Genomic DNA, 26,484 nt, shown 5'->3' with positions numbered 1-26,484 from the left:
GATGCTACTGTGATATAACACACGTAATACGTTACGCAGTATACTGTACTTATTATCTCAACCAATGCAGCGTTTATTACTCTTGATACCTTTATAGAGTCATAAAACTGAAACATTACCATCTTTTTGCTATAGTATGTAATATATTTACGACACTTGACATACTTTAGTAAACAGAAAGCAACATACGAACTTTGAATCCAAACAGGAATATGAATAAATATTTTGAAGCAAAATCTGGAATGTATAAAAGAGTAACCTATTGGACTCTATTATGTTGGCTTATATATGCAGATAGCGTAGCGTGAACAGAAATTGCACGTTAAAGACGTAGCTGAAGGAGTTATCTCCGGAAGATGGGAGTGAATAGTGTCACCGAAGAAACGTTCTACTCTACATCTGCTATGGGTGAATTAATCATTGTACAGACGCATTGGATCGTTTGCCATTGCTCACATATGCTAACTCTCCATTACGCTACTGTAAACGTTAATGAACTCAAAAATTTTCGTGTAATTACATCCTTCCTACAATTAATCTTATTTGCTAATAAATTACATGTCTATATATTACACGTTTATTATATTACATTATATCATTCCATTATGTAATAAAGCAACCTGCTATATATGTACACGTGTGCTATATACATTATATTGCCTTAATAAATTTTAATAATGCAGCTTCCTAAAGATGTATATTAATTACTGTCTTTTTAAATTTGATAAACGCTACATAAATAACATTAAACTATTTAAAAGTATTCTAATGACTGGAGTAATTTAAAGAAGTAAGTAATTTATTAATTTAAAACTTTAATTATAATTTACGTTAAAAATTTATATGATATAATTATTTCTAATTTGAGAATTCTTTAAATTTCAATTTCTTAACTCCAAGAAATTAAAAGGTCCATGGTTAACCCAATCAAATCAAAGAGATACATCTTAGGTTTCCAGTGACCTCTGCATTTACTGTGCGTGTAAAGATTCGATTTGAAAGGGTTCTCAGCGAGTCAGTTGCTTACGAGAGCTCATTGAGAGTACAATAAAACTAGTTTGGCCAGTTTAGTGAAGGAAACAACCTGTGCGTAATTTGATAGAATTTTATAAATATTACTATGTAAATATACATGTATATGCACTATTAGCACTATGATTCCTAAACTCGGTATAAAATACTCCTTCCTGAAACATGTATGTAACATTAAAAAGAAACGTATTACATCATTGTTATCAAACTATCATGGTATTGTTATCAAATACAAACTAACAACCTCGGCATCCTTACTTTTTTCGTTTCTTCCTTCATGTGAAGTTTATAACAAAGAATTACGTAAAAAATTATCAATCATATTTAGGTATAAATATCTTTTTAATTTAATCCAGTAATAGAGATCACTAAATGTGTAAACATTTTGCTTTACATTTTCCACTTCAATAAGATATCGAAATTAATAAATAAATATCATTTTTTATTAATATTTACAAATTTATTACTTGATATTAATGAGGGTAATGCGGCTTATTTGTCATATCCAATTATAAAAATCCTCTCTACGATTCGATGAACTTTTTGATTTAGCATCCCTGATTAAAATTATCATACAACATGTGTATTTAATTATATCACGAAATTAAATATTGAATTTCATGTAATCTGAAAGTTATCGAACACTATGTGTAAATTGTTTTACATCTGATTACTTCCCGTCTGATTTATCTTATCTGATTTGAAAGAATTTAATTTGCGTCTAAGTAAATATATCAAAAGTCATCCTGAACTACAAGTAGTTCGATACGTATAATTGCTTTTAATCAATCATTGACGTATTCAAACAGAGAATTATCGTGTGCTCTGTAACATATAAAGTCATCAACATACAAGAGTCCGTGTCAGTATCCGCGAAGTAACCATTGTTTAATCTTTTCCAGACTGCTTAGCCAAGTACTGCACGAAGAAGATGATTTACGTGAGTGTTGCGGTGAGCTCGTCAGTATTACTGTTCCTAATTGGCCTAAGCGTGGGATTAAGCATTAACAGTTTCAAAGGAAGCGACGCTCTTACGTCAGCACCACTTATTGATGGGTAAGTGATCTGAAATATTATCATGTTAATAGAAAACTCAAAATATGCGGTAATGAAAAATTTTTAAAATATAAGAGATTTTATTTAAAAAAAACTGTATATACACGCTTTAATAAATGTTATCTATAATTTGGATCTATAATTTACTGTAATAATTAGAGAACATCGCTAGCGAAAGACTACTATCGATAAATAAATTTCTATTATTAATCAGTTACAGGCTGATTGATTGTTACCATAGTGAATTAGTATATAGATAAGTTGAAGTATTAATTAATAAATGATGATTATACAAGGCTTGAAATATAACAACAAATTATTGTATTTAATTGAAAATAAAGATTAATATTTACTAATCTTTACTGAGACAGATCTTTTTTTGTATTTTATTTTGTATAAATCTAATGTAATTTTTAATTCTTTATTTCAGTCACAATGATTTGCCTCACAACTTGTACAAATTATTGAGCAACAACTTAGACAATTTCAACTTCACACAAAACCTGACCGACGATGAATTATGGGGTAAAGACGTATGCAAATCATGTTATACTGATCTTGTCCGATTGAAAAAAGGGAAAATAGGTGCACAAGTGAGTGAAAACACTGCAAATACAAAAGACAGATTATCACTCGAATCTTCGTTCTATCATATATCTTGAAATAAATTAATTGACTGATGGATTTTCGTTCGTTGTTAATTAACGCAAAGCCTCTTATCATTTTAGGCCTTATGTCGAAATAGGTTTTTCTGCAATATTGGACTGGCATGTGATAATGCATGAATTTCGTTTTGTGCGTAGTTTCTACGGACATAAATTTTGTTGATCTCTCTTTTCTCTTTCAAACTTATTTTTACTCATTTATAATTAATATATAACGTTTGATATATGATATTTGAAAATTAATTGATAATATAACTGTAAATATTAATAGTTAACATTTCGTTGAGTTATACTTATCAGAAACTATATAAATGCGATAATCGATTCGTGTCTACATGATTCACGCAATAATTTTCCATTATATGATACATATTTATAGTTATTCGCCATATGGCACATAAATAGTGCCTCCCACTTAATATCTAAAATACAATTAGATATAAAATTCATACTAAGCTAAAATAAAAAAGAACTGCTAGACTATAGTATGTATGAGAAATACTAATACATCATACTATAGATTGTATTATCACTAGTTTATATACTTCTCATCGTCTCCGGTATTAATGCCAAAGCGATCGATATTTTATATTATGGTTGTAACGCAAATTATGAGGTTAAAAAATTTTATTAATGTGTAATTCTAATCCCTAAATTTTGTTCGTTTGTATAGTAATAATAATGAGAGTATAAATAAATTTTAGTTCTGGGCAGCGTATGTTGATTGCTCATCGCAATTTAAGGATGCAGTGCCACTGACAATGAGACAAATCGATGTTATCAAAAGATTAGTCGCTAGATATCCAAACTACTTGCAGTTCGCAACAGAAGCTAAGCATATCGAACAAGCATGGAATGATGGAAAAATTGCTTCCTTGATCGGTGTCGAAGGTGGTCACTCTATTGATTCTAGTTTGGCTGTTCTTCGGCTCTACTACGAACTCGGTGTGCGTTACATGACGCTGACTCATATGTGCAACACTCCATGGTATATTACATTTTTAATCGATCCAAAAAGTTTCAATATGTCATCGAACTTTAATATTGACTAGAAAATCCAATTCATAAAAGTAAAATTCTCTATTGAAGAAATAAAATATTTCTTAGCAGACATTTATTTTGCGATAATGGATAAATAATCTTGTCATAAAATTAAAATAGGATTTTATCTATAAAAAAAGATAATTACTTCAAAAAAATTAATAAACGTGTTTTTTTTAACAAAGGGCTGATGCATCGGTGGTGGACGATACGTCTGTCCACAACCTTACGAAATTCGGTGAAGTACGTCAAATTTTTTAAATTTCTTCTTCTTATGCCTATTTTAAAACTGTATGAATTTTATATTTCAATTATAGGCTATCGTCTACGAAATGAATCGATTGGGAATGTTGGTCGATTTAGCGCATGTGTCTCATAACGTTATGAGAAAAACACTTTCAATAACGAAAGCTCCTATTATGTTCTCCCATTCATCTGCCTTTAGCGTTTGCCGTAACTACCGTAACGTGCCTGACGATGTCCTCCACATGGTTGTAAGTAGATCTTCATTGTCATCCTAAATGCTTCATGAAATTGTGCAACAATAAAATATAATTTTGCATGCATTTTCAGAAAGAAAACAATGGCATCGTAATGGTGAACTTCTATTCAAATTTTGTAAATTGCAATTGTTCGAGGAACGCAACTATCCAAGACGTTGTAGGTATGACATTTGAAAAACTTCAATCTTATGTTTAATGTAATATTTAATTTCAGAAATATTATTTAATTTCGTTCACAAGATAATTTCGATTACATTTCTATATAAAGTTTATCATAATTGCACATCGTATTAAACGCGTTTCCTATTCACTCGACTCGTTTCACTTAACAAAATTGAATGAATGTTTCAAGACAGGTATCCTGAATTCGCTTAACAAATTACTGTCCTTATCTTAAATAATTATCTATTTGCCGTTTTGTAGATCACATTAATTACATTCGTAATCTTATCGGAGCTGATCATGTTGGTATTGGAGCGGACTACGATGGTGTAGGATCGTAAGTATTACGTCAATACTACAAATCGCAAAGTTTAATGTTATAAAGATAAGCAGGATTCACAGGAGTATGAATAACGTATTTCAGAATGCCAGAAGGTTTGGAAGATGTTTCTAAATATCCAGACTTATTCGATCGCATTTACGAAAGTGATGTGAATCCAAAATGGACCAGAGAGGAACTTGAAAAATTAGCAGGCAGAAATTTGATCCGTGTACTACAAGCCGCGGAAAAAGTACGTTAAAGAATATAATCAAAGCGATATCTGGCAATAATTAAAGAATCGTTAAAAATATAATTATTTTTGTGTTTCCAAAGGTAAGAGACTCATTGGCAAAATCAGAACATCCACGACAAGATATCATAGATCAACAAGACATTTACGAAGCTGAAACAACGAGCAAACTTCAACCAGGCTTATGTAACACTGCAAAAGAGTAAGTGCATTCATTTAAAAAATACTTTCCTTTGTTTAATCTTTATGCTTCATTTATTTACATAAACTCTTATTTATATAGGTGGATTGATTTTATAAACCATAATAAATCACGACAATAATATGGCATTTATTTAAAGCATAAAGACATGGCACAACATTTTACGAAGAAAAGATTTATTTCCATAGGATAATAATACGTAAGATCAATCTGTAAGCAATAAAAATGTAAAATAACGAAAAGTTATTACGTTTAACTAATGGAAAACATATTTGTCGTAATCCATTCATTCATTTTTTAGTAAAAGTATTTATCAATGACTAAATCTCTGTCAATAGGAGTTTATAATATAATTATTTATGCAATTTTATTCTACAGTAATACGATAAATAAATTTTATATTAAAATACATGTTTTCAATGTCTAACAAATGATAAACAAGAATCCATTGCTATAAATATAATTCTGTACGCGCATACATTAGTCACATTAATTAATGTACATAATTAAGATAGTACGTTATGATTCCAACAAAATACTTTTTTTTTCATACATTTAAAATTGAAGAATGTAATATATTACGATATTTATAACAAAACAAATACATCATATAAGTATTGTAATTCAATAAATAATTTTATAAGCAAATTTAAGTTCGAAATAATATCTAGCCATATCGTTATTGACTGGTCTTTATTAGTCTATTTTCCACTCCGTTATTCCTGCGATTTTTGCATTCTCTTTGTGTAATCAATAAACTTTTTCCTAGAAAAAAACAATCTAGAATATTTCAAATTCCCTTTTACATTTATTACTGTAACTTACTCCACACCTTTATACGAACCATTGGCTTTCTCTAGCATACGGATGTACTTTAGGCGGTGCAAAACCATTGAATGAAGTACTGAGACATATGCTATAGGATCCAATATCCATCCAGGCTAGCCAATCACCTTGGTGAAATTCTGGCAGCATTACATTTTTCAAGATACAATCCATAGAGTCTAAGGTAGGACCCCAAACGTATGAAAGGAATTTCGCATCGTTCGCGAGCTAAAACGTATGACATAAAATACAGAAGTTAATAGGGCATGGGGCTTAGAGTTCATGCCTATGCCCAATTTTATCCAACTGATTATCTTTAATGTTAGAAGATGCTAATGATAGCGATTATTTAGACTAAATATAGCTAAATATGCCTTTAATAATAAGCTCACAGCTTAAACAAAACAATTTGTCGATTTCGGCACAACTTGAAATAAATTGTCTCTTTACATATGATCGTAAGAATTTTTCAGATTATAATAACTATAAGTTCTTGACATGAATCAACCGAATCATTTGAATAAGGACTTAAGTTAGAAGATATTTAGATCCCAATTCTGTATTCTATATTATATGGAATATTAATAATTCTACCTTATGGACCGGTATTGGCAGTCTCTCTTGTAGGTTCAACATTTCCTCTATAAAACCGTTGTACACTCCACAATTCATATAATACATTCTAACCATTCCATCCGCCTGACGAACAACCTTCTTTGTGTGCACGAGTGACACCAAAGCATATGCCGATGTTGCATAATATTGTCCCGGCTCGCTGATGATCGAGATACTCGGGTCGATGTCCTCGATCTCGTTGTTAATACATCTTGCAACCTGAGTGTTTGCAAAATGATAATGCAAATTTAACAATTCAGCAATTCAGCAAAAGAAACAAATACGAATTAAGGTGTAATATGAATCTCAATCGAGTCACGCATGAATTACGCTGATCATCTCTATGAATTAAAATGTATAGATGAATGACAATTACTAACATTTTCTTTTAAACCGTTTCTTGGAATTTGCAAATAATAATAAATTTATGAAAATAAATTACCTTTTTGAAATTTGAATACCAATTGTGAACCTACGTAGATAGTATTGAATAATGTGAAATTGACAACTTTATGAGAACTGGAGTTGTTCAGTTTGGCTTTTATGCGGTTCAATTCGAAATCTAGCAAAAACTCACCTCGTCGATAGAGTATCCTTTGTTACCAGGAAATCCACCGCCGATATCGATCAATCGAACGTCTTTACATCCAATTTCTTTAGCAATCGAGATTAGTTTCTTACACGTTCTGATCCCTTTAACGTAAGCGTCTGATTCAGAACATAGACTGCCGACATGGAAACTAAAGCCCCATAATTTTAAACCAAAACTTTTTGTCAAATGTATCAATCGAACTGCTTCTTCGTCCGGATCGCAACCGAATTTTGTTCCAAGTGATACCAGAACATTTTTAGCGTCACATCGAATACGAATGATTACTCTATTGATTGTGCAAAAAATAATAAAGATTATTTCAATGACACCGTTCTAAAATATTGTATATTTCATTAAAGTGAATCTGATTTATCGTAGCTACACTTACTTCGCTTCCGGAAAAATGTCCTTTATCTTAATGATTTCCATCTCGCTGTCGACGGTCATTTTTTCTACATTCATCATTTTGGCAAATTTAATATGGGTGGTCCATTTAGTCGGATTCGCAAAGATTATCCTATTTGGAGACACTCCTAGTTTCATTACCATTCGTATTTCTTGCTAAAGAAAATGATGGCAGAACGTAACGTATTTTGCGTGTAGACGTAACTATAATAATATTGTATCATTTAAGAAAAATTGATTGAAAATATACTTGGGATGCACAATCGAAATTGACATTCATAACTGCTAAAATCTTTAGGAGAAACGGATCGGCGTTGCACTTGACGGCTAAAATACCAAAACATATTGAGAATGAATGATAAGTTACATATTCTTGTATACAATAATTTCTAGATTTTGATTTCACTTTTAATTTCATTGTCTCAAACGAAAGGAATCTATCTGTCTTTAATAACAAGAAATATTAATTAATAATAAAAATGTGTTACATCCTTTGTGATATAATTTGCAGATAATGTTATATTTGAAGTTTACGAATTAATAATAAAATATTTCGTCCGTGTTATTTCTGAATTTTATGCCTGAGTGATACAAATAATATCGTATGAATGGTAGGATAATAACATTAATATAACGTTCTCTAGAAAAATGGCTTATCTTTTTAAATACTTCTGAATTATCAGATGTACTATAATAACAGGAATAAAACATTTCAGACTAATAGATTCGAGATCGAGAACTCTTATGTTACCATAGTATGGGACAATTCTTGGCATCTTCGCGATCCAATTTTGATGTTTCTGCATCACGTCAGCAACATCAAGAACACAGAACGGTTCTTCCGTTGATTCATGCTCTGTTTTAATAAAATTTTTGATTATGTCTGTATTTTCGTCCGTATCTTCAAATACTTTCACTTCATCATAAATCAAGTATGACATCTTAATAGATTCGAATTTTCCCTGGATGTTGTGTACTCTGGAAAAACGGAAATTTCCTTTACATTAAGTTACGACATAACGATAAAATTATCTCCTTCCGGATATATATTTGATTTGGTTCACAATTTGTTCAATAATTTTCCTTTGACTTTAAGGACTTGAATACCATTTGTATGATGATGTAAAACGAAAAAAGTGCAATTATTGGTAGTAACAATTTTGAAGAGGAATTACTACAAATAAGAACTGTGAAATGAATGGTATCACAAATAAAAATTAATATCTGAAAGATTAGAATTAGCTTAATTGATCAATTACTTAGCTTAACTGATCAACTATGAGGGAAAACTATGAGGGAACCTCACTGTTAGCTACTAATTTATATAGGTATATACAATGAAGATGATATTATTTGATAGCTGACGTAATAAGTTATATATCCTTGCACGTTATTTAGTTTTGACTACTGTTTCTGTTTAACAAGGTATACGTATCTTCTTCTTATCAACTTTAAATTTATAACAATATAGCTGTTACCTTTTTATTCTTTAATTTTTTATTAATACTGTACCCACTTTATATATTTTATATTTATATTTATATTTATATTTATATTTATATTTATATCTATATTTATATTTAATTTCTGATATATTTCTGATATATATGTCTTTTGTATAGTTTGTTTTATGTATGCGTTTAACGTTGCTTCAATAACGTATAATTGTAACAACTATTTTCTCAACAATTCGAATATATATCTCATTTTTCTCAGCAGTATTGAACCATTCAATATTGAGTCCTTAAACAAAGTATGATAATTTCATACTGCTTGTTCATACTACGTTACCTGATATAAGTAGGAAATTATTATATAACTATATACTGATAAAACGCATACAAAATGTGTCACCTTAAAGTTGAAGACGATGTATTTTCGATACTGTTAATTATTCCACAGAACATTTCAGATAAAAGTTAAATAGCTACAGAGAAAACGTTTTCTCATGTATGAGCTTTTTTTTAAATATGGGTATTATATTCTATATGCGTAAAACTAGTAAATAATTAGCCTACTTATATCGAAAACCATTTAACTTAGTAGATATTTTAACTTTTATTCTGTGAAACTTATCGTATGAAAGACAAGAAAAACGGAAGTCACTACTTTTATATTTGTTTTTCTCGTTTTTCATGCGATAAATCTTACAAAATAAAAGCCAAAATATCGACTAAACTAATAGCTGCATAAGTGGCGTAATAATTTTGTTATAGAGAATCTGCAGCTGCATGAATTAATGTCTTAAAAAATACATGACTCTATCGAAAAAGGCAATGTTGACCTAAAATTTACCCATATACGTGGACACTAATGACATATAATCCTGAAGACAATCAAATTTTATTTCAAACATTTATCGATATAATTAAGATTAATGAAAATCTTTCAGGTGAACTCTTATGTAACTCAACCTGCGTATTTTCATACAAAAAAAGTATGCACCCATACATTTTTTATATACACGAATAAAATCGTTGTCTCTTAAGAATTAATTATATTTACATACGTAACTTTTTCATATTATACAAGACTGGGAAATATTTTATTTGCACACTTAGAATTCTGGAGTCTAATATATTATTATATTTACAATCAAATAAGATCATCAAAATATTTGCAATTCCATACATAATTCACTGCATAATTTTATAAATAAAGTCAAGTTCGAAGCAATATCTAACAATGTCCACATCAACTGGTTTTTATTAGTTTATTCCTGCCTCCATTATTCTTGCGATTTTTGCATTCTCTTTGTGTAATCAATAAACTTTTTCCTAGAAAAAAAAGAATCCAGAGTATTTCAAATTCCTTTTTACATTTATTACTGTAACTTACTCCACACGTTTATACGAACCATTGGCTTTCTCTAGCATACGGATGTACTTTAGGCGGTGAAAAACCATTGAATGGAGAACTGAGACATATGCTATAGGATCCAATATCCATCCAGGCTAACCAATCACCTTGATGAAATTCTGGCAACATTACATTTTTCAAGATACAATCCATAGAGTCACAGGTCGGACCCCAAACGTATGAAAGGAATTTCGCATCGCTCGCTGGCTAAAATATATTACATAAAATACGGAAGTCGATAGGACATAGGGCATAGAGTTCATCCCTGTGCCCAATTGTACCCAGCTGTTATCCCTAATATTAGAAGCTGCTAATGCCAGCTGTTATTTAGATTAAATATAACAAAATATAGCTTTAATAATAAGTTCACAGCGTAAACAAAACAATTTGTCGATTTCGGCACAACTTGAAATAAATTGTCTCTTTACATATGATCGTAAGAATTTTTCAGATTATAATATCTATAAGTTCTTGACATGAATCAACCGAATCATTTGAATAAGGACTTAAGTTAGAAGATATTTAGATCCCAATTCTGTATTCTATATTATATGGAATATTAATAATTCTACCTTATGCACCGGTATCGGTAGTCTCTCTTTTAAGTTCAACATTTCCTCTATAAAACCATTGTACACTCCACAATTCATATAATACATTCTAACCATTGCATCCGCCTGACGAACAACCCTCTTTGTGTGCACGAGTGACACCAAAGTATATGCCGATGTTGCATAATATTGTCCCGGCTCGCTGATGACCGAGATACTCGGGTCGATGTCCTCGATCTCGTTGTTAATACGTCTTGCAACCTGAGTGTTTCCGAAACGATAATGCAAATTTAACCAATTCAGCAATTCAACAAAAGAAACAAATACGAATTAAGGTAAAGTATGAGTCTCAATCGAGTCACGGATGCATAACGCTGATCAACTCTATAAATTAAAATGCATAGAAAAATGACAATTACTAACATTTCCTCTTAAACCGTTTTTTGGGATTTACAGATAATAATAAATTTATGAATTTTGAATATTAATTGTGAACCTACGTACATAGTATTGAATGATGTGAAATTGACAACTATATGAGAACTGGAGTTGTTCAGTTTGGCTTTTATGCGGTTCAATTCGAAATCTAGCAAAAACTCACCTCGTCGATAGAGTATCCTTTGTTACCAGGAAATCCACCGCCGATATCGATCAATTGAACGTCTTTACATCCAATTTCTTTAGCAATCGAGATTAGTTTCTTACACGCTCTGATCCCTCTAACGTAAGCGTCTGATTCAGAACATAGATAGCCAACATGGAAACTAAAGCCCCATAATTTTAAACCAAGGCTTTTTGTCAAATGTATCAATCGAACTGCTTCTTCGTCCGGATCGCAGCCGAATTTTGTTCCAAGTGATACCAGAACATTTTTGGCGTCACATCGAATACGAATGATTACTCTATTGATTATGAAAAAAATAATAAAGATTATTTCAATGACACCGTTCTAAAATATTGTATATTCCATTAATATGAATCTGATTTATTGTTGCTACACTTACTTCGCTTCCGGAAAAATGTCCCTTATCTTAATGATTTCCATCTCGCTGTCGACGGTCATTTTTTCTACATTCATCATTTTGGCAAATTTAATATGGGTGGTCCATTTAGCCGGATTCGCAAAGATTATCCTATTTGGAGACACTCCTAGTTTCATTACCATTCGTATTTCTTGCTAAAGAAAATGATGGCAGAACGTAACGTATTTTGCGTGTGGACGTAACTATAATAATATTGTATCATTTAAGAAAAATTGATTGAAGATATACTTGGGATGCACAATCGAAATTGACATTCATAACTGCTAAAATCTTTAGGAGAAACGGATCGGCGTTGCACTTGACGGCTAAAATACCAAAACATATTGAGAATGAATGATAAGTTACATATTCTTGTATACAATAATTTCTAGATTTTGATTTCACTTTTAATTTCATTGTCTCAAACGAAAGGAATCTATCTGTCTTTAATAACAAGAAATATTAATTAATAATAAAAATGTGTTACATCCTTTGTGATATAATTTGCAGATAATGTTATATTTGAATTTTACGAATTAATAATAAAATATTTCGTCCGTGTTATTTCTGAATTTTATGCCTGAGTGATACAAATAATATCGTATGAATGGTAGGATAATAACATTAATATAACGTTCTCTAGAAAAATGGCTTATCTTTTTAAATACTTCTGAATTATCAGATGTACTATAATAACAGGAATAAAACATTTCAGACTAATAGATTCGAGATCGAGAACTCTTATGTTACCATAATATGTGACAATTCTTGGCATCTTCGCGATCCAATTTTGATGTTTCTGCATCACGTCAGCAACATCAAGAACACAGAACGGTTCCTCCGTTGATTCATGCTCTGTTTTAATAAAACTTTTGATTATGTCTGTATTTTCGTCCGTATCTTCGAATACTTTCACTTCGTCATAGATCGAGTGTGACATCTTAATATATTTCAATTTTCTCTGGACTATTACTCGATTTTCTACTGTGCGCTCTAAGAAAACGGAAATTATCTTTGGATACGATTAAGTAAGCCGAGATATAAGGAGAAGATTATCTCCTTCCAAATATATGTTTCATTCTGTTCAGAATTTGTTCAATGATAAGATTTCTTTGGTTTTAAGAACTTGAATGCGGTTTATATGATGATACAGGTCTTAATGAAATTGTAGTTTCTAAAAGTGGAAATTCTGGACAAAAGATACTGTGAATAAAAACTGTGAAATAAAAAATGCCACAAATAAAAATCAATATATATAGCTTGACTAATCAATTAAATAAATTGAGAAAAATCGTTTGAACAAGAAATTGTAAGTTATTAAGTAGGAATGTAGGACACCTGCTTAAATCGAAATAAATTTAACCACACTATAAGGGAACATCATTATTAGCTACTAATATATATACGACGAAGGGAATATCATTTGATAACCAACGTAATAAATTATGTATACTTACACGTTGTTTAGTTTCTACTATTCGTTTTGCTTGTCGATGTACACGTGTCTTCTTTCTGCCAACTTTAAATTTTCGATAATAAAATTGTTACCTTGTTATTTTTATCTCATTTTTATCATTTTTCATTAATATTGTGCCCACTTCATAGTTGGTATGAACAATGCTCTCAACGTTTTTGTATAATTGTTACAGCTCTTTCATTAATGAAATAAGTATTATATCTTTGTCAGAAGCATTGAATCGCGCAATACTGATTCGTTAAACAAGATGTGATAGTCCCATACGTTGTTGCCCTATATAAATAGCAGATTATTATATACATACTGATAAGACGTATATATTTTCATAAAAAAAAAATCCGAAAAAAGACGTATGTATATATATTTTTTATTTGCACGATTAAAATCATTATCTCTTAAGATTATATTATACATACATTAAAGACATTTTTTTATACATAAATTTTGCATATTAGTACTAAGAAATATTTTACTTGCGAAAAATAAGAAATGGATATCCAACAAAAAGAAATAAACACTGTTGCTTACATTGACAAATTATAATACAAATTATATATACATTATATAATACAAATTATATACACATTATAATACATATTATAATTATAATACAAAAACAATGATATCCTAATGAAAAGATTGTAAAATGAGTAATTGCTTATCGAAACTGGAACATATATTTCATATCTTTTTTTTTTTATTTCTTTCCCCATTCATTGACTAACTAGTTATTCGTTAAATTCAAAATATCTGAATATTTATGAAAAAATACTATTGTTGGTCGGATAATCAAAATGGAAATGATGAAAGCAAATGTAGACGAATTAACTGATAAAGAGAAGAAGAAAAAGATGATAATATTATGTTTTCAAGGATGTGAGTGTAGTGGCTACAAAACATTTTTCAATGAAGCACTTTTTATTATGTTTCATATTTCGCTTACAAAAAATCAAACCTCTACTAAATGAAAATCGATATATATATACTATTATATAATCTTAAAAAATTGATTATGGTACAAACATATATTCATATAAAAATTATTATCTTTTATGTTTTATAATTCATTATATTATTATTTCTTTAAAATAAAATTATAAGATAGGACCATACAATAGAAGATAAATGTCATTAATAATATGCAAACTTCTTGACGCGTAATAAAAAGAAAAAATCCTTTCACCCTATTTTAAAACATACAAACCCATTGAAAGTATAAAGTAATTGTAAATTGATTTATTAAACATAATTCAAACGTTACTGTAAATCGTGATAAAATATGCGACAGAATAGATTTTTCTTTCGCAGAAGAAGAAGACGAAGAAAAGATTTTACATGTGCCGCTAGTTCTCTGTAATAGTAACAACCATCAGATGGCGCAGTAATGTGAACACTACTTGAACACACGGGAGTTTCCAAGCTCTGGTGTGATCGGCAGCAAAATGGCAGCGAGCGACTCTACTACGGACGACAGTCTTTATCCGATAGCTGTTTTGATCGACGAACTAAAAAACGAAGATGTACAGGTGATTCTAAAAATGCTCAAAATCTATATTTTATAATTGCAAAGTAATAGACTTGCTGTACCGCCTGCAGTCACTGGAAAAAACAGAGTGTCAAGGCGGCTACAGTGGTAGCGTACAATTCGATAGAGTATTCCTTTAGTCTCCTGTCATTCTAAATATTCTCTTTTCAATATCAGTACATTGAATATTATGACCTATTTGTATAACAATGCTCGCGTTAAAAGCTTTGAAAATTCAAAACTTCAATTTGGAAAGATATATTTTGTTACTTGAAAAAGGGAGGCATTGGTGATGATAATGAGTGAATCATAGAGGGTTGACCTGCACATTTATGGAATTTTTCTTGTTACAGTTACGGCTGAACTCAATAAAGAAATTATCTACGATTGCCCTTGCATTAGGCATTGAACGAACACGCAGCGAATTAATACCATTTCTAACTGAGTCTATGTATGATGAGGATGAAGTCCTACTAGCTTTGGCAGAACAACTTGGACAATTTACTCCTCTTGTAGGAGGTCCAGAATATGTATATTGTTTGCTGGTATATATCGTTATTTATTTTTCATTCAATAGCTGAACTAACAATAACATTTAGACAAAAGACGCGTGTTTACAGTATATAAGTTAGTAATTAATCCAGTAAATAGATATTAAATCAATTAACTTTCTTTCATTGTGATAGAATCATTTTTCATAATTATAATTCATATAAAGCATGTGCTATATTATAACAAATCATGTTTGCATAATTATGCATATGCATATAATGTTTCAAATAATAGATAATTACTTTGGAACATTATTGCTAGCATATTATTATTTTTATCATTATATACTTGAAACAAAAGAAATTGATTACAATAGAGATAACATTTAACTTGAGACATTTAAGATTATACTTTAGATATTTAAGATAATACTTAACAAAAAGTTCATTATTAGTAAACTTTGTAATAAAAATTTATTTTAATACAGAAACCTTTGGAAAGTTTGGCAACAGTTGAAGAAACTGTAGTTCGAGATAAAGCAGTGGAGTCTTTAAGAACTATTGCTGCTCAACATAGCTCAACAGATTTGGAGGAGCAATTTGTTCCTTTGATAAATCGTTTGGCAACAGGAGATTGGTTTACATCAAGAACATCAGCATGTGGTTTATTTAGTGTCTGCTACCAACGTGTTAATCCATCAGTTAAAGGTAGAACATAAAGATAATTTAGATTTTAGGAAATATAAAAAGATTTGTTCTCTGTTTCCTTATATAAATATAAATTGTCTTCCTCTTCTTTTTGTTTTTTAGCATGTCTACGAAACCACTTCCGTAACTTATGTCAAGATGACACTCCAATGGCACGACGATCTGCTGCTTCACATTTAGGTGAATTTGCAAAAGTTATGGAAATTGAATATGTAAAGGCAGATTTAATTCCAATGTTTGTTATTTTGGCTCAAGATGAACAAGTAAGATGATACATAACAAACAATTATTCTATTAATTTTAAAATATTAATATCATTAATATTTACATCATATTTTATAGGATTCAGTACGTCTCTTGGCAATTGAAGCTTGTGTTAGCATTGCAGCATTATTACCACAAGAAGATGTAGAGCAATTAGTTATGCCTACACTTAGACAATGTGCAAGCGATCAGTCGTGGCGTGTACGTTATATGGTCGCAGATAAATTCACAGATGTAAGCTATTTTTACATATCTTTTTTATTTGTAATAAATATTTAAATAATATTAATTTTGATTAATTTTAATCAACTTCAATTTTTATTTAAGCTTCAAAAAGCTGTAGGTCCAGAAATTACAAAAACAGATCTTGTACCAGCATTTCAAGTACTATTGAAAGATATCGAAGCTGAAGTTCGAGCTGCAGCAGCTGACAAAGTGCGCGACTTTTGTCAGAATCTCGATAAATCCAATCAAGAATCTATCATTATGACACAAATATTACCAATAGTTAAAGAACTTGTATCAGATCCAAACCAACATGTAAAATCAGCTTTAGCAAGTGTTATAATGGGTCTTAGTCCAATACTTGGAAAATACAAGTAAATAAATATATATTTATTTAATTATATAAATATGTTTGAAATAATATAAAAATAATTCTAAAATTAATTCTAAATTTCTTAAATTTGCAGTACAATCGAACATTTGTTACCATTATTTTTATCACAACTCAGAGATGAATGTTCAGAAGTTCGCTTAAATATTATCAGCAATTTAGAATGTGTTAACGAAGTTATTGGCATACAACAACTTTCACAATCTCTTCTACCAGCTATTGTAGAATTAGCCGAAGATTCAAAATGGCGTGTAAGATATGCCATCATAGAGTAAGAATTTTTCAAATATATTATGACGTTAATATAGAAATTATTGAAATTAAACTTTTTTTATATAATGTAAAATGTAATGTACATATATATATATATATATATATATATATATATTTATTTATTTATTTATATGTCCTAGATACATGCCATTGTTAGCTGGACAACTTGGAGTAGAATTCTTTGATGAAAAACTAAATTCCTTATGTATGACTTGGTTAGTAGATCACGTTTATGCCATCAGAGAAGCAGCTACGTTAAATTTGAAAAAACTGGTAGAAAAATTCGGTCCTGAATGGGCACAGAATACTGTAATACCTAAGGTTTTAGCAATGTCAAGGGATCAAAACTATCTTCACAGAATGACATGTTTATTTTGCATCAATGTAAGTAAATTATTTCATTTTTTATGTAGTAATTTATAATTTTTTTGTCATTCGTTTTCCCTAGGTATTGGCAGAAGTATGTGGTCAAGAAATAACAACGAGGGTGATGCTTCCGACTGTCTTGGGAATGGCCACTGATAATGTCGCTAATGTACGATTTAATGTTGCTAAAACTCTTCAAAAAATCGGTCCTTATCTTGAACCGTGTGCTGTACAAGCTCAAGTAAAACCTGTACTTGATAAGCTCAATACAGACAGTGACGTGGATGTCAAATATTTTGCTTCAGAAGCAATTGCAGGCATCGCAGGTAAAACTTTTATTATTTTATTTCATAAAATATTATTCTTCAGGAAAAATCTGTGATTTTTATTTATTACTTTTAAATTACATTTTGTATAGAATACATACTGTGTTTCAGCGTAGGTTGAACAAAAAAAAACTGCATTTAAAATTTATCCATCAATATACAGAACCTCAGTCTCAAGAAGTAACCTGGAGCAAACATTTACACTTACACATGGCAACAGGTAATATTATTGCACAGTCAGAGCAGATCTAATGTCGGAAAAGAATATAAATATAAAATTAGTAGTTCATATTAAACAATATTTTAAATTCTGTTGTATCTGTATATTTATAATTATATTACTTATTATTAAATACTGAATTTAATTGGTAAAATGTATTCCTTATACGTACCTAAATAATGATCTAAAAAATAATATGGTAATAAAAGGTACTCAGAATCATTCCTAAAATCAGACACTTCATTATAATCTGCTCTTCCACATTCATTGATCAAAAATTACTTTATCTTTTAATAATCAGTATTTTAATTTGGTACATAACATTGTTAAGTATTGTAAACATAACAATAAAATTAACAATGAATAATGTAATTTTATTTTGGCCTTTTTATTTAATAATCAACTTGGACATTGTACAGTCTGTATCTTCACGCTTATTATTATTTTTCTCTACCTGAATATACTTATAGTGCTGATATTAATATTTACTTATAGTTTTTTACATTTCTATAGTATTTTTTAGTTGTATCAAATAATGTATTAGAAAACAACATGCTTAAGTTTCATCCGCAGGGCAATGGAAATGATAACATATAGCAGAAATTTTGAATTTTAGAATTTTGAAAAATAAATTAGTTAAATTAAATTTAAACATATTTATAATATAAGGTAATTTATAATGTAGTTGTTTAAACAATGTATACTTTCAATATAAATTTCTTACATTAGCCGATTTATAATAAAAAAATATATATGATGTTATTTTTTGATCACAATAGTTTAACACTTTACATTAAACAGATACTTTTATCAGTATTACTTAACAACGGATTACTAATTATTAACACTTACAAATATATCTTTTAACAATTATTAGTAAAACTACCCCGCGCGTAATAGCATGTTAGCTTTATAATAAGTTATTAAAACTAGAATATTTTTGTACTACTACAAAAAATGCAGCGAAGAATGATTGTTAGTATTACAATATTACATATTTCTTTCCAAGAAATGGAAATATATATCACTTGTTAATTATGATACTATATATACATCCTATAAAACTAAGAGACATATGAAATACGAGTATTTTCAAACATGAAATTCATATATCGCGGAAACAATTCGTATTTTATTTACTTGGAACTGTCACGCGTCAATGAATTATTTATAAAATATTTATCATTATTCATAATATTTCTGGATTTCATAAAACCATACATGTAGTACGTATGCAAACTGCGCGTTCACGTTATAAATAAATTTTTATAATTAGAATGATCTATCGCATATATTATTGCAAATATTTTTTCTTACAACATTCCACAATAAACATTGAGCCAATTATGTGCATTTAGTGCTGCAGTAAAAGGAAAACATTTTGTTTTTCCACTCTTACATCAAAAAGCATATTAGTTTCAAAAACAATATAAAATTATACATGTGCTCGTTATTTTTATACTGGTAACATTCCATTCTACAAAATTATATTTATTTCAACTATTACCATTTTGCATATCTCAATTTATAATCTAAATTTAAAATTACATATTTGCAAACTCAAAACTAAACTATTTTGCTTAAATAATATACAATATATAATTTTTATACAAAAGAATGGTCTTCTCAAAATTATTTTTTCATTTCCATTCTAAAAATATTGTTTTGAATAATGAAAGTATATATTTGTTGCCAAATCCGAAAGTAATAGACAAGATTTAAATTTATGGTAACTTATTAACAGACTAGTTGTAAACCATAAAAATATTTGAGAATCTAATTGTTAAAAGAGTAGTAGATTATTGCGTGATTTCCACAATTCGTTAAATAACTACCAACATTAACCATTAAATAAAGAATGGTAGAAAAATGTTCAATGTATGATATATGCAATTTTGCATACTTTTTACATGCATGTAATTGCAAAAATTTTTGTCTAGCTTTGTTTGTTAAATTTTCTTACAAATAAAGACAAAATATACCTTACATCATTAATGATCAAATATCGATTATATCGTGGCTGTTTCAGATTTTGCCAAGTCTACACAAACTGTATGACTAATAGTTGAAACATGTGCATTTCCATTACTATCAGAACTAATAATATTTAAAGATGAAATTTTGGCACGTTGATATGCCACAACTGTGTTTAAGCTTAAAAACCTAAAAATAAATTTTCTTATAAATATAATATATAACGATACATGTACAGTGAACATAAATATCAATAATTATTAATAATTTACCTTATACAAACATACATAATCAACAGTGCAGTACCAGCTGCAAGCATTCTGATAATTGGACCTTCTACTAATTGAATGAGAGTCCAAGCAGCAGCTGATGATCCACACATGGTTGTGACAATGGCCATAGTTTGCAAACAATGACGAGAAGTTATACCATTCTGCCAGTCCAATTTAGTTGCATGTTCAACATTGTAATTTGTACCACATACTTTGCAAGTAAGACTGTCAGCATTTATAGAACTCTGAAATGCATAGTGCACATATGATAACATGATAAGTACGAGTATATCTGTACAAAATGAAAATATTTTATATTTTACCTCGACCAACCATCGGCGCAAACAATTGTGATGAACTGCACTCACATCACCTCTACATTGACAAGGTTGTATTAATGGACCAGCATCTTGTCTTTCACTATCGTAACAGATCCAACAATCTTTGCTATTAATTGATGTTCCGTCCGAAAAAAGTGCAGTATCTTGTTCTGCATTTTTATCTTGTAATTCTATTTCTTTCATGTATTTCGAATGATCTAATCGTTTCAAAAGACGCTTTGGATTTAAAATCCACAGCTGTTCAGGACTAAAATGAAATGAAAAAATAATTATATTTAAATAATAATCAAAATAACCAGAAATTAAAATAGCATGCCTATGGAATTTTATATCAACATACTTTTACATTATTATATTATTTATTAATAAATAATACACAATACAAACCTAAAACAATTCCATAGCACACATGGAAACCATAATATTACGCCTACTTCAATAATACGGAAAACAATATCATGACAATTCCTACTATATAAAGGAACTCTGTAATAAAAAATATGTAATGAATAATTATTAATTATAAAAGAATGTAATTATATCCAATTAAGACATTATCTTCATATTTACTTTGCTTTCCAGAATTCGCTAAGTGTTTCACTGCACAAAAATCCAACAATAATAAATAACATGAAAGCTTGCGATAATAATCCTACACGTGACTGATGCAATTGAGAAATATTTATTTGTTCTTGTACTTGAGATAATTGTGATGTACTTGGAACTGCATCAAATAATTTTGCAGTAACTTGTTCTTCAGCATTAACTTTTAAATCAGAGACTGTACGTTTATTCAAAATTGTACTATTTTGATAATCATTCAAGAAACCACCTCGAATCTAAGACAAAATCATTTTAATAGAATGCTTATTTATTCATTATTTATAACAAAAATTTCAAACAACTTACTTTAAAGTACACTTCTACTCCATAAATTAAGAAAAATATCACAACAATAAACAAGAGCACTGCATAGCAACCATTAAAAACATGGGTGTAAAAGCTCTGAAAAAGATCATTTTGAGTATAATGAATTAAAATTACTGATAGTGTAGTAACAGATTACCTAGGGACTAAAAAATAATTAACCACTTGCGCTACCAATAAACTCACGGTTGCGCGTGCCGTGCGCTACAATATAACACGCGTTACTTTGTCGCCTCACCGCGTTTGCGGGTGCAATCTTTCAAGCAGCGTCTCAGCGCGTTGGTAGGGTCTTGCATAAAGAATTGTATACGGATATGAATAAATACTTACGGCAACAATAGCATTTTATTTATTAATAATCTACTACTGTATGGTAGATTATTACAAACGAACGATCTGACTGTTAGCTGATTTTTATTTTTGCGACAAATACCTATCTGCGTGGTATACACGTCACTGGCGATTTTGGAACATAAGCATTTTGATGTGCATGGCACGTCTTTCTAGCGCAAGTGTTTAAGATTTCACTGCTATATATATTTTTATATAATTCACCTGATCTTCTTGGGAATATATTTGAGTAACAATAAATTCTGCTAAAAGCAGAGAGTATGTTAATACATTAAACACAGCAAAACCTATGAATGATTTTGAAAGAAACTGTGGTTTGTCCCATGACATATTTCTTAAGTGAAATACTTCAGCCCAGAAACAAACAATTAAAGAGGATCCACTTAAAACAAGTGGATAATATGCAGATAATAAACTTCTGGACCATCCTTCTTTGAATGCAGTCTATCAAAAGATAAATTTAATATTTTATTAGTATTTAAAGAAGATTTAAGATCTTCAATAATACATTTTGTATAATATTTACCGGTGATGTAAAATATGCTCCTCTTATCAATGATGCAAGAAATACAATAAAATATAAAACTTTTTGTGTTGTGACTCTACAAGCTCTAAGAAAAGATGGTGCTTTCATTTTTTGCCATTCTGCGATGATACACATAATAAGCTGTATTAGACACACAAATGCCAGCATAAAGAATATAGTTGCGAATGCAATATAGTAACTTAAATTTGGAACATGACATTCTAGTCCATCAAACTGAATCTATGAAAAAAATATAAAAACTATATTCAAAAGTACAAGAAATGGACTAAATGTTATCTAATTATAATGAATTTAATTAATTACAATTAAAATATTACCTCACATAAACAAGTACCATTATGACATTCTCCATGTCCAGAACAATTCTCATTGCCACAAGTATCATTCCAAGCCATCATCCCAAACTTTACTAATAAAGTTAATGGATTTTGAGTACTCAGAGCAATCATTTGTTCCATGATCGCAGTATGTAAGACTGACTGTTTTTACACAGTCGTCACAAGAACCTGTTAAACATAAGAAGCAAATATATAGATATCTCCAAAATATTACAAAAATAACAAACAAGAAAATGTCAGATTACAAAATCTATAGATATTAATAACATGATGAAATAGCACAAAGAAAAAAAATTTTTTGATGAACTTTTTTAATGATGAATAGTACAGATGTAAACAAAAAATATTATGAAAAGGATAGTATATCATAAATTAAATTACACAAACTGTTATATTACGTACCACAAAATTAGTCCATAAATAATATTCACAAACAGTTTTATAAATCTAACTATAAAGTAACAAAAAAACATTATGAGCTAAAAAAAATTGAAACATCACTTTGATATAATCCAAACTTACGAATAAATCAAACAATTCACCCTTGACACTTGTGCTTTTTATTCATATAGATGTAATGAGACAGTCCAAGTGTAGTCGTAACTATATACCTACGCAACAACTTAAGTCTTCGTCAACTATACTATTACTGCTTACTGCATTTTTAATAAATATTGACATTAGATAAAACGCGAGAGTTACTGTCACTAATCTTTCCTTAGCATTTCAAAGTTCAAAGGTAATTAAACCATTAAAGAAGACACATCACCAACGAATATACTTAATTATTATAATGTTCTTTGTTAGTACTGTAAATTAAGTGATCTCGTTTTTCTTTCACACACATCCACCTTTAATAATAATAATACAAGCATAAACCAGGTATGAGATAGATTTGATATCTACTATTTATTTTTGTGTCGCATGTTTTGGAAGCCTGTAAACTATGAACTCCTTTACCATTTTAGTTTTATCTGTGGTTATACCAAAGAGCTTGTGTTTTGTATAAACAAGGTATAAAATATCCTTGTTCAACATACATACTACTGTTGACTGAGGAGAAGTATTACATATCAGACTTATCCTACATATGTGAACCAATGAATAAATTTTGTACATTTTTAAAACACTCTTAAATTTTGTAGATATTTCACGATATAATTTGATTATGTAAACATTTTGGAAAAAACATACGATTAGCGAACCAGACTATATATATTTTCCAAATAAAATTATTTTCATTATGCACTGGAGTTTTAATTTCAATTGCTGTTAATGCTCGGATCTTATTTTATGATAAATTTGTGAAGTTAAGAATCACGAAATCATTAAATCATATAACAGAAATGTATTGAGTATTAGCTCTATGCTATACCTCGTCTATGGACTAGATCCTTTCATAGAAACATGTATATTATTTTCTTTAATTTTATAAAAAATATACTTATGCAAACTCATTCTGTCTTTATTTTTATTTCGTCACAAACATTTTAAAATATTTACTTTCTAAACACTCTTAACAGACTATATACTTCCAAAAATTGCTAAATTATACAATTAAAAAGGATATCACGATAATTATTTATATATACTTTTATGTTTTAAACAATCTTATGATAAATTTACAATAAGAATGTTATATAATATTTAAAAGACATTTCATTATATATACAAAGTTTATATTCACAGTTATTTCGGTTTATTTTTTAGTTTAAGATAACAAATGCTTTTTTTACAATAAAAGATATTTCTTTTAGTTTATATAAGAAAAGTTTCATTTAATTGAAATTTAAAAATCACATGGGTTATAAAGGATTGATTGCAGAACACATCTACAGTTTAATAGTTCACAGTTTGTCAGTTTACGAATGGTTTACAAGAGGTTCCGGCTGATACAATATCGACGTTACTTCAAAGTATAATACGTATATAGTTTGGAGTTGAGTGAAATAGTGTATAATTTTACATTATTAAAGTATGTAAACAATCTTTTCTTTAATGATCTTTGCTTATTTTTTCAATTAAATTAATTGCCATTTTTATGTAAATAGGAAAGGTATCGAATGTTATGTAATATGTTTCATATCTGTACTAAGATTGCTTTTAAACTATAGATGTTTCAACTATTTTAATATAATATGTTAAGCGTTAAGAGACTGCTTCACTATCCTAAAATATATTTTTCTCTAAATATTATATGTTATTATTTAATACATAAATTTTATTAATCAACATCATATTGATTAAAATTACTAATAATACATCATGGAAAAATAATGTTAATATTTATGGTAATAATAGATTGTAAAAATGTTTATTAAAACGTCCATCATATAGAAATATTTACTTGTAAAAGGAAATACATATTTACAATTATATTTACATAATATGTATGTAATACATATATTATTATGTAAAAATAATATTTCAGATGTCAGAAGGAAGATTACCAAAACCTCAACTTCGTAATCTTCATGTGTCAAAAGTTAAGAAAAGTTTAGGGATAGTGACAGTACTTTGTGCTACTGTTGGTTTGTCATGGAAAATGCTGGTTTCTGATGTATATGAACGGAGAGTTGAAGAATTTTACAAGTAATTGAAACATCTTAAACGTTTTAATATTTTGTTTCTATTTCCCATACATTTATTAATATATTCTATTATGTTCTAGAACATATGATCCAATGAAATCATTGCAAAGAATGAATGAAGCTGGACTTATGGAATCTTATAATCCATAATTATCATACAAATATATATAATGCAGACTAATAAAATAGTAATGGGATTAATAAAATCTTATTTAAGAAATTATATACATGTTTAGTAAATAAATGTTATACAAAATAATTACATAATATTGAAACTCCTATGTTTTAAATAAATCTAAAGACTTTTATACATAAAAGATTGTGTATTTAGTTTAAACTATTGTTTGTGGTATATGAACGTAATTATTTTTATTTCTATCATTCTTTTTTATAATAATTCAAGATATAACTTGAATTGCTTAACTCTTATCAAGCTTAACAGATTAGTGATTTTTGTTTAAACATAGAATAATTCCTATTATTTTTCATGTTAAATATTCAAAATATTAAAACTATCTAATAATTTATTATTTCAAAAATATTAATTTTGAAGCTAATCATATATTTGTTTATAAGAGCAAAAATTCATTTTATACAACACTAGAAGCTGTAATAAATATTTTTCCCTATCACATATTAGGACTATATAAATTATTTTATTGTATTAGATTTCAAGAAATATGAGACTGATAAATATAATAATAAATAAATAAATAGATTCAATAAATTTGAAACTATAAAAGGTTAGGAAACTCGAATGTTAAGATTGGCAAGA

At 28.8% G+C, this 26,484-nt stretch overlaps 5 protein-coding genes and 1 long non-coding RNA gene across 11 annotated transcripts; 3 read left to right on the top strand and 3 right to left on the bottom strand.

Moving 5' to 3' along the window:
* The first annotated feature begins 245 nt into the window (after window positions 1–245).
* LOC126915286 (dipeptidase 1-like) lies at window positions 246–5,881 on the top strand. 3 transcript variants are annotated; one of them, XM_050719841.1, is made up of 11 exons: window positions 246–408; window positions 1,935–2,088; window positions 2,519–2,681; window positions 3,458–3,741; window positions 3,980–4,037; window positions 4,112–4,288; window positions 4,368–4,458; window positions 4,721–4,796; window positions 4,884–5,031; window positions 5,115–5,233; window positions 5,315–5,881. In XM_050719841.1, the coding sequence occupies exons 1-11, from the start codon at window positions 357–359 to the stop codon at window positions 5,352–5,354; spliced, it is 1,362 nt and encodes a 453-aa protein (XP_050575798.1). In that variant the 5' UTR covers window positions 246–356; the 3' UTR covers window positions 5,355–5,881. The 3 variants fall into 3 exon arrangements, with proteins under 3 accessions (XP_050575798.1, XP_050575800.1, XP_050575799.1); XM_050719843.1 differs by lacking the exon at window positions 246–408 and adding an exon at window positions 939–1,086; XM_050719842.1 differs by lacking the exon at window positions 246–408 and adding an exon at window positions 1,017–1,196.
* LOC126915288 (ornithine decarboxylase 2-like) lies at window positions 5,677–9,443 on the bottom strand. The gene is made up of 8 exons (XM_050719848.1): window positions 9,149–9,443; window positions 8,422–8,648; window positions 7,921–7,997; window positions 7,654–7,826; window positions 7,251–7,551; window positions 6,653–6,892; window positions 6,078–6,286; window positions 5,677–5,998 (listed from the first exon to the last, which is right to left on the bottom strand). Exons 2-8 carry the CDS (start codon window positions 8,609–8,611, stop codon window positions 5,950–5,952), a joined length of 1,239 nt encoding a protein of 412 aa, XP_050575805.1. The 5' UTR covers window positions 8,612–8,648; window positions 9,149–9,443; the 3' UTR covers window positions 5,677–5,949.
* A 782-nt stretch (window positions 9,444–10,225) lies between these two features.
* LOC126915289 (ornithine decarboxylase 2-like) lies at window positions 10,226–13,849 on the bottom strand. 2 transcript variants are annotated; one of them, XM_050719849.1, is made up of 8 exons: window positions 13,560–13,849; window positions 12,853–13,095; window positions 12,352–12,428; window positions 12,085–12,257; window positions 11,682–11,982; window positions 11,102–11,341; window positions 10,528–10,736; window positions 10,226–10,447 (listed from the first exon to the last, which is right to left on the bottom strand). In XM_050719849.1, exons 2-8 carry the CDS (start codon window positions 13,040–13,042, stop codon window positions 10,399–10,401), a joined length of 1,239 nt encoding a protein of 412 aa, XP_050575806.1. In that variant the 5' UTR covers window positions 13,043–13,095; window positions 13,560–13,849; the 3' UTR covers window positions 10,226–10,398. The 2 variants fall into 2 exon arrangements, 1 of the variants encoding a protein (XP_050575806.1); XR_007710088.1 differs by having other exon boundaries at window positions 10,227–10,447; window positions 10,528–10,648; window positions 13,560–13,846.
* A 1,096-nt stretch (window positions 13,850–14,945) lies between these two features.
* On the top strand, window positions 14,946–18,745 carry LOC126915283 (serine/threonine-protein phosphatase 2A 65 kDa regulatory subunit A alpha isoform). Of its 2 annotated transcripts, none has more exons than XM_050719831.1 (10): window positions 14,946–15,105; window positions 15,458–15,649; window positions 16,084–16,303; window positions 16,406–16,566; window positions 16,646–16,801; window positions 16,895–17,166; window positions 17,260–17,454; window positions 17,597–17,840; window positions 17,905–18,148; window positions 18,265–18,745. In XM_050719831.1, exons 1-10 carry the CDS (start codon window positions 15,022–15,024, stop codon window positions 18,267–18,269), a joined length of 1,773 nt encoding a protein of 590 aa, XP_050575788.1. In that variant the 5' UTR covers window positions 14,946–15,021; the 3' UTR covers window positions 18,270–18,745. The 2 variants fall into 2 exon arrangements, with proteins under 2 accessions (XP_050575788.1, XP_050575789.1); XM_050719832.1 differs by having other exon boundaries at window positions 18,260–18,745.
* LOC126915284 (uncharacterized) lies at window positions 18,738–23,963 on the bottom strand. Of its 2 annotated transcripts, XM_050719833.1 has the most exons (10): window positions 23,641–23,963; window positions 23,098–23,286; window positions 22,760–22,999; window positions 22,438–22,677; window positions 21,865–21,960; window positions 21,526–21,794; window positions 21,343–21,441; window positions 20,938–21,202; window positions 20,615–20,859; window positions 18,738–20,531 (listed from the first exon to the last, which is right to left on the bottom strand). In XM_050719833.1, exons 2-10 carry the CDS (start codon window positions 23,236–23,238, stop codon window positions 20,378–20,380), a joined length of 1,749 nt encoding a protein of 582 aa, XP_050575790.1. In that variant the 5' UTR covers window positions 23,239–23,286; window positions 23,641–23,963; the 3' UTR covers window positions 18,738–20,377. The 2 variants fall into 2 exon arrangements, with proteins under 2 accessions (XP_050575790.1, XP_050575791.1); XM_050719834.1 differs by lacking the exon at window positions 23,641–23,963 and having other exon boundaries at window positions 22,760–23,019; window positions 23,098–23,215.
* Window positions 23,860–24,575, top strand: LOC126915310 (uncharacterized). The gene is made up of 2 exons (XR_007710158.1): window positions 23,860–24,000; window positions 24,087–24,575. It is a non-coding gene; the product is annotated as an uncharacterized LOC126915310 (long non-coding RNA).
* The last annotated feature ends 1,909 nt before the right edge of the window (window positions 24,576–26,484 follow it).

The sequence above is a fragment of the Bombus affinis genome, chromosome 4, assembly GCF_024516045.1.
Source record: "Bombus affinis isolate iyBomAffi1 chromosome 4, iyBomAffi1.2, whole genome shotgun sequence".
Classification (NCBI taxonomy): Eukaryota; Metazoa; Arthropoda; class Insecta; order Hymenoptera; family Apidae; genus Bombus; species Bombus affinis.
This window is presented reverse-complemented; position numbering and strand designations above follow the sequence as displayed.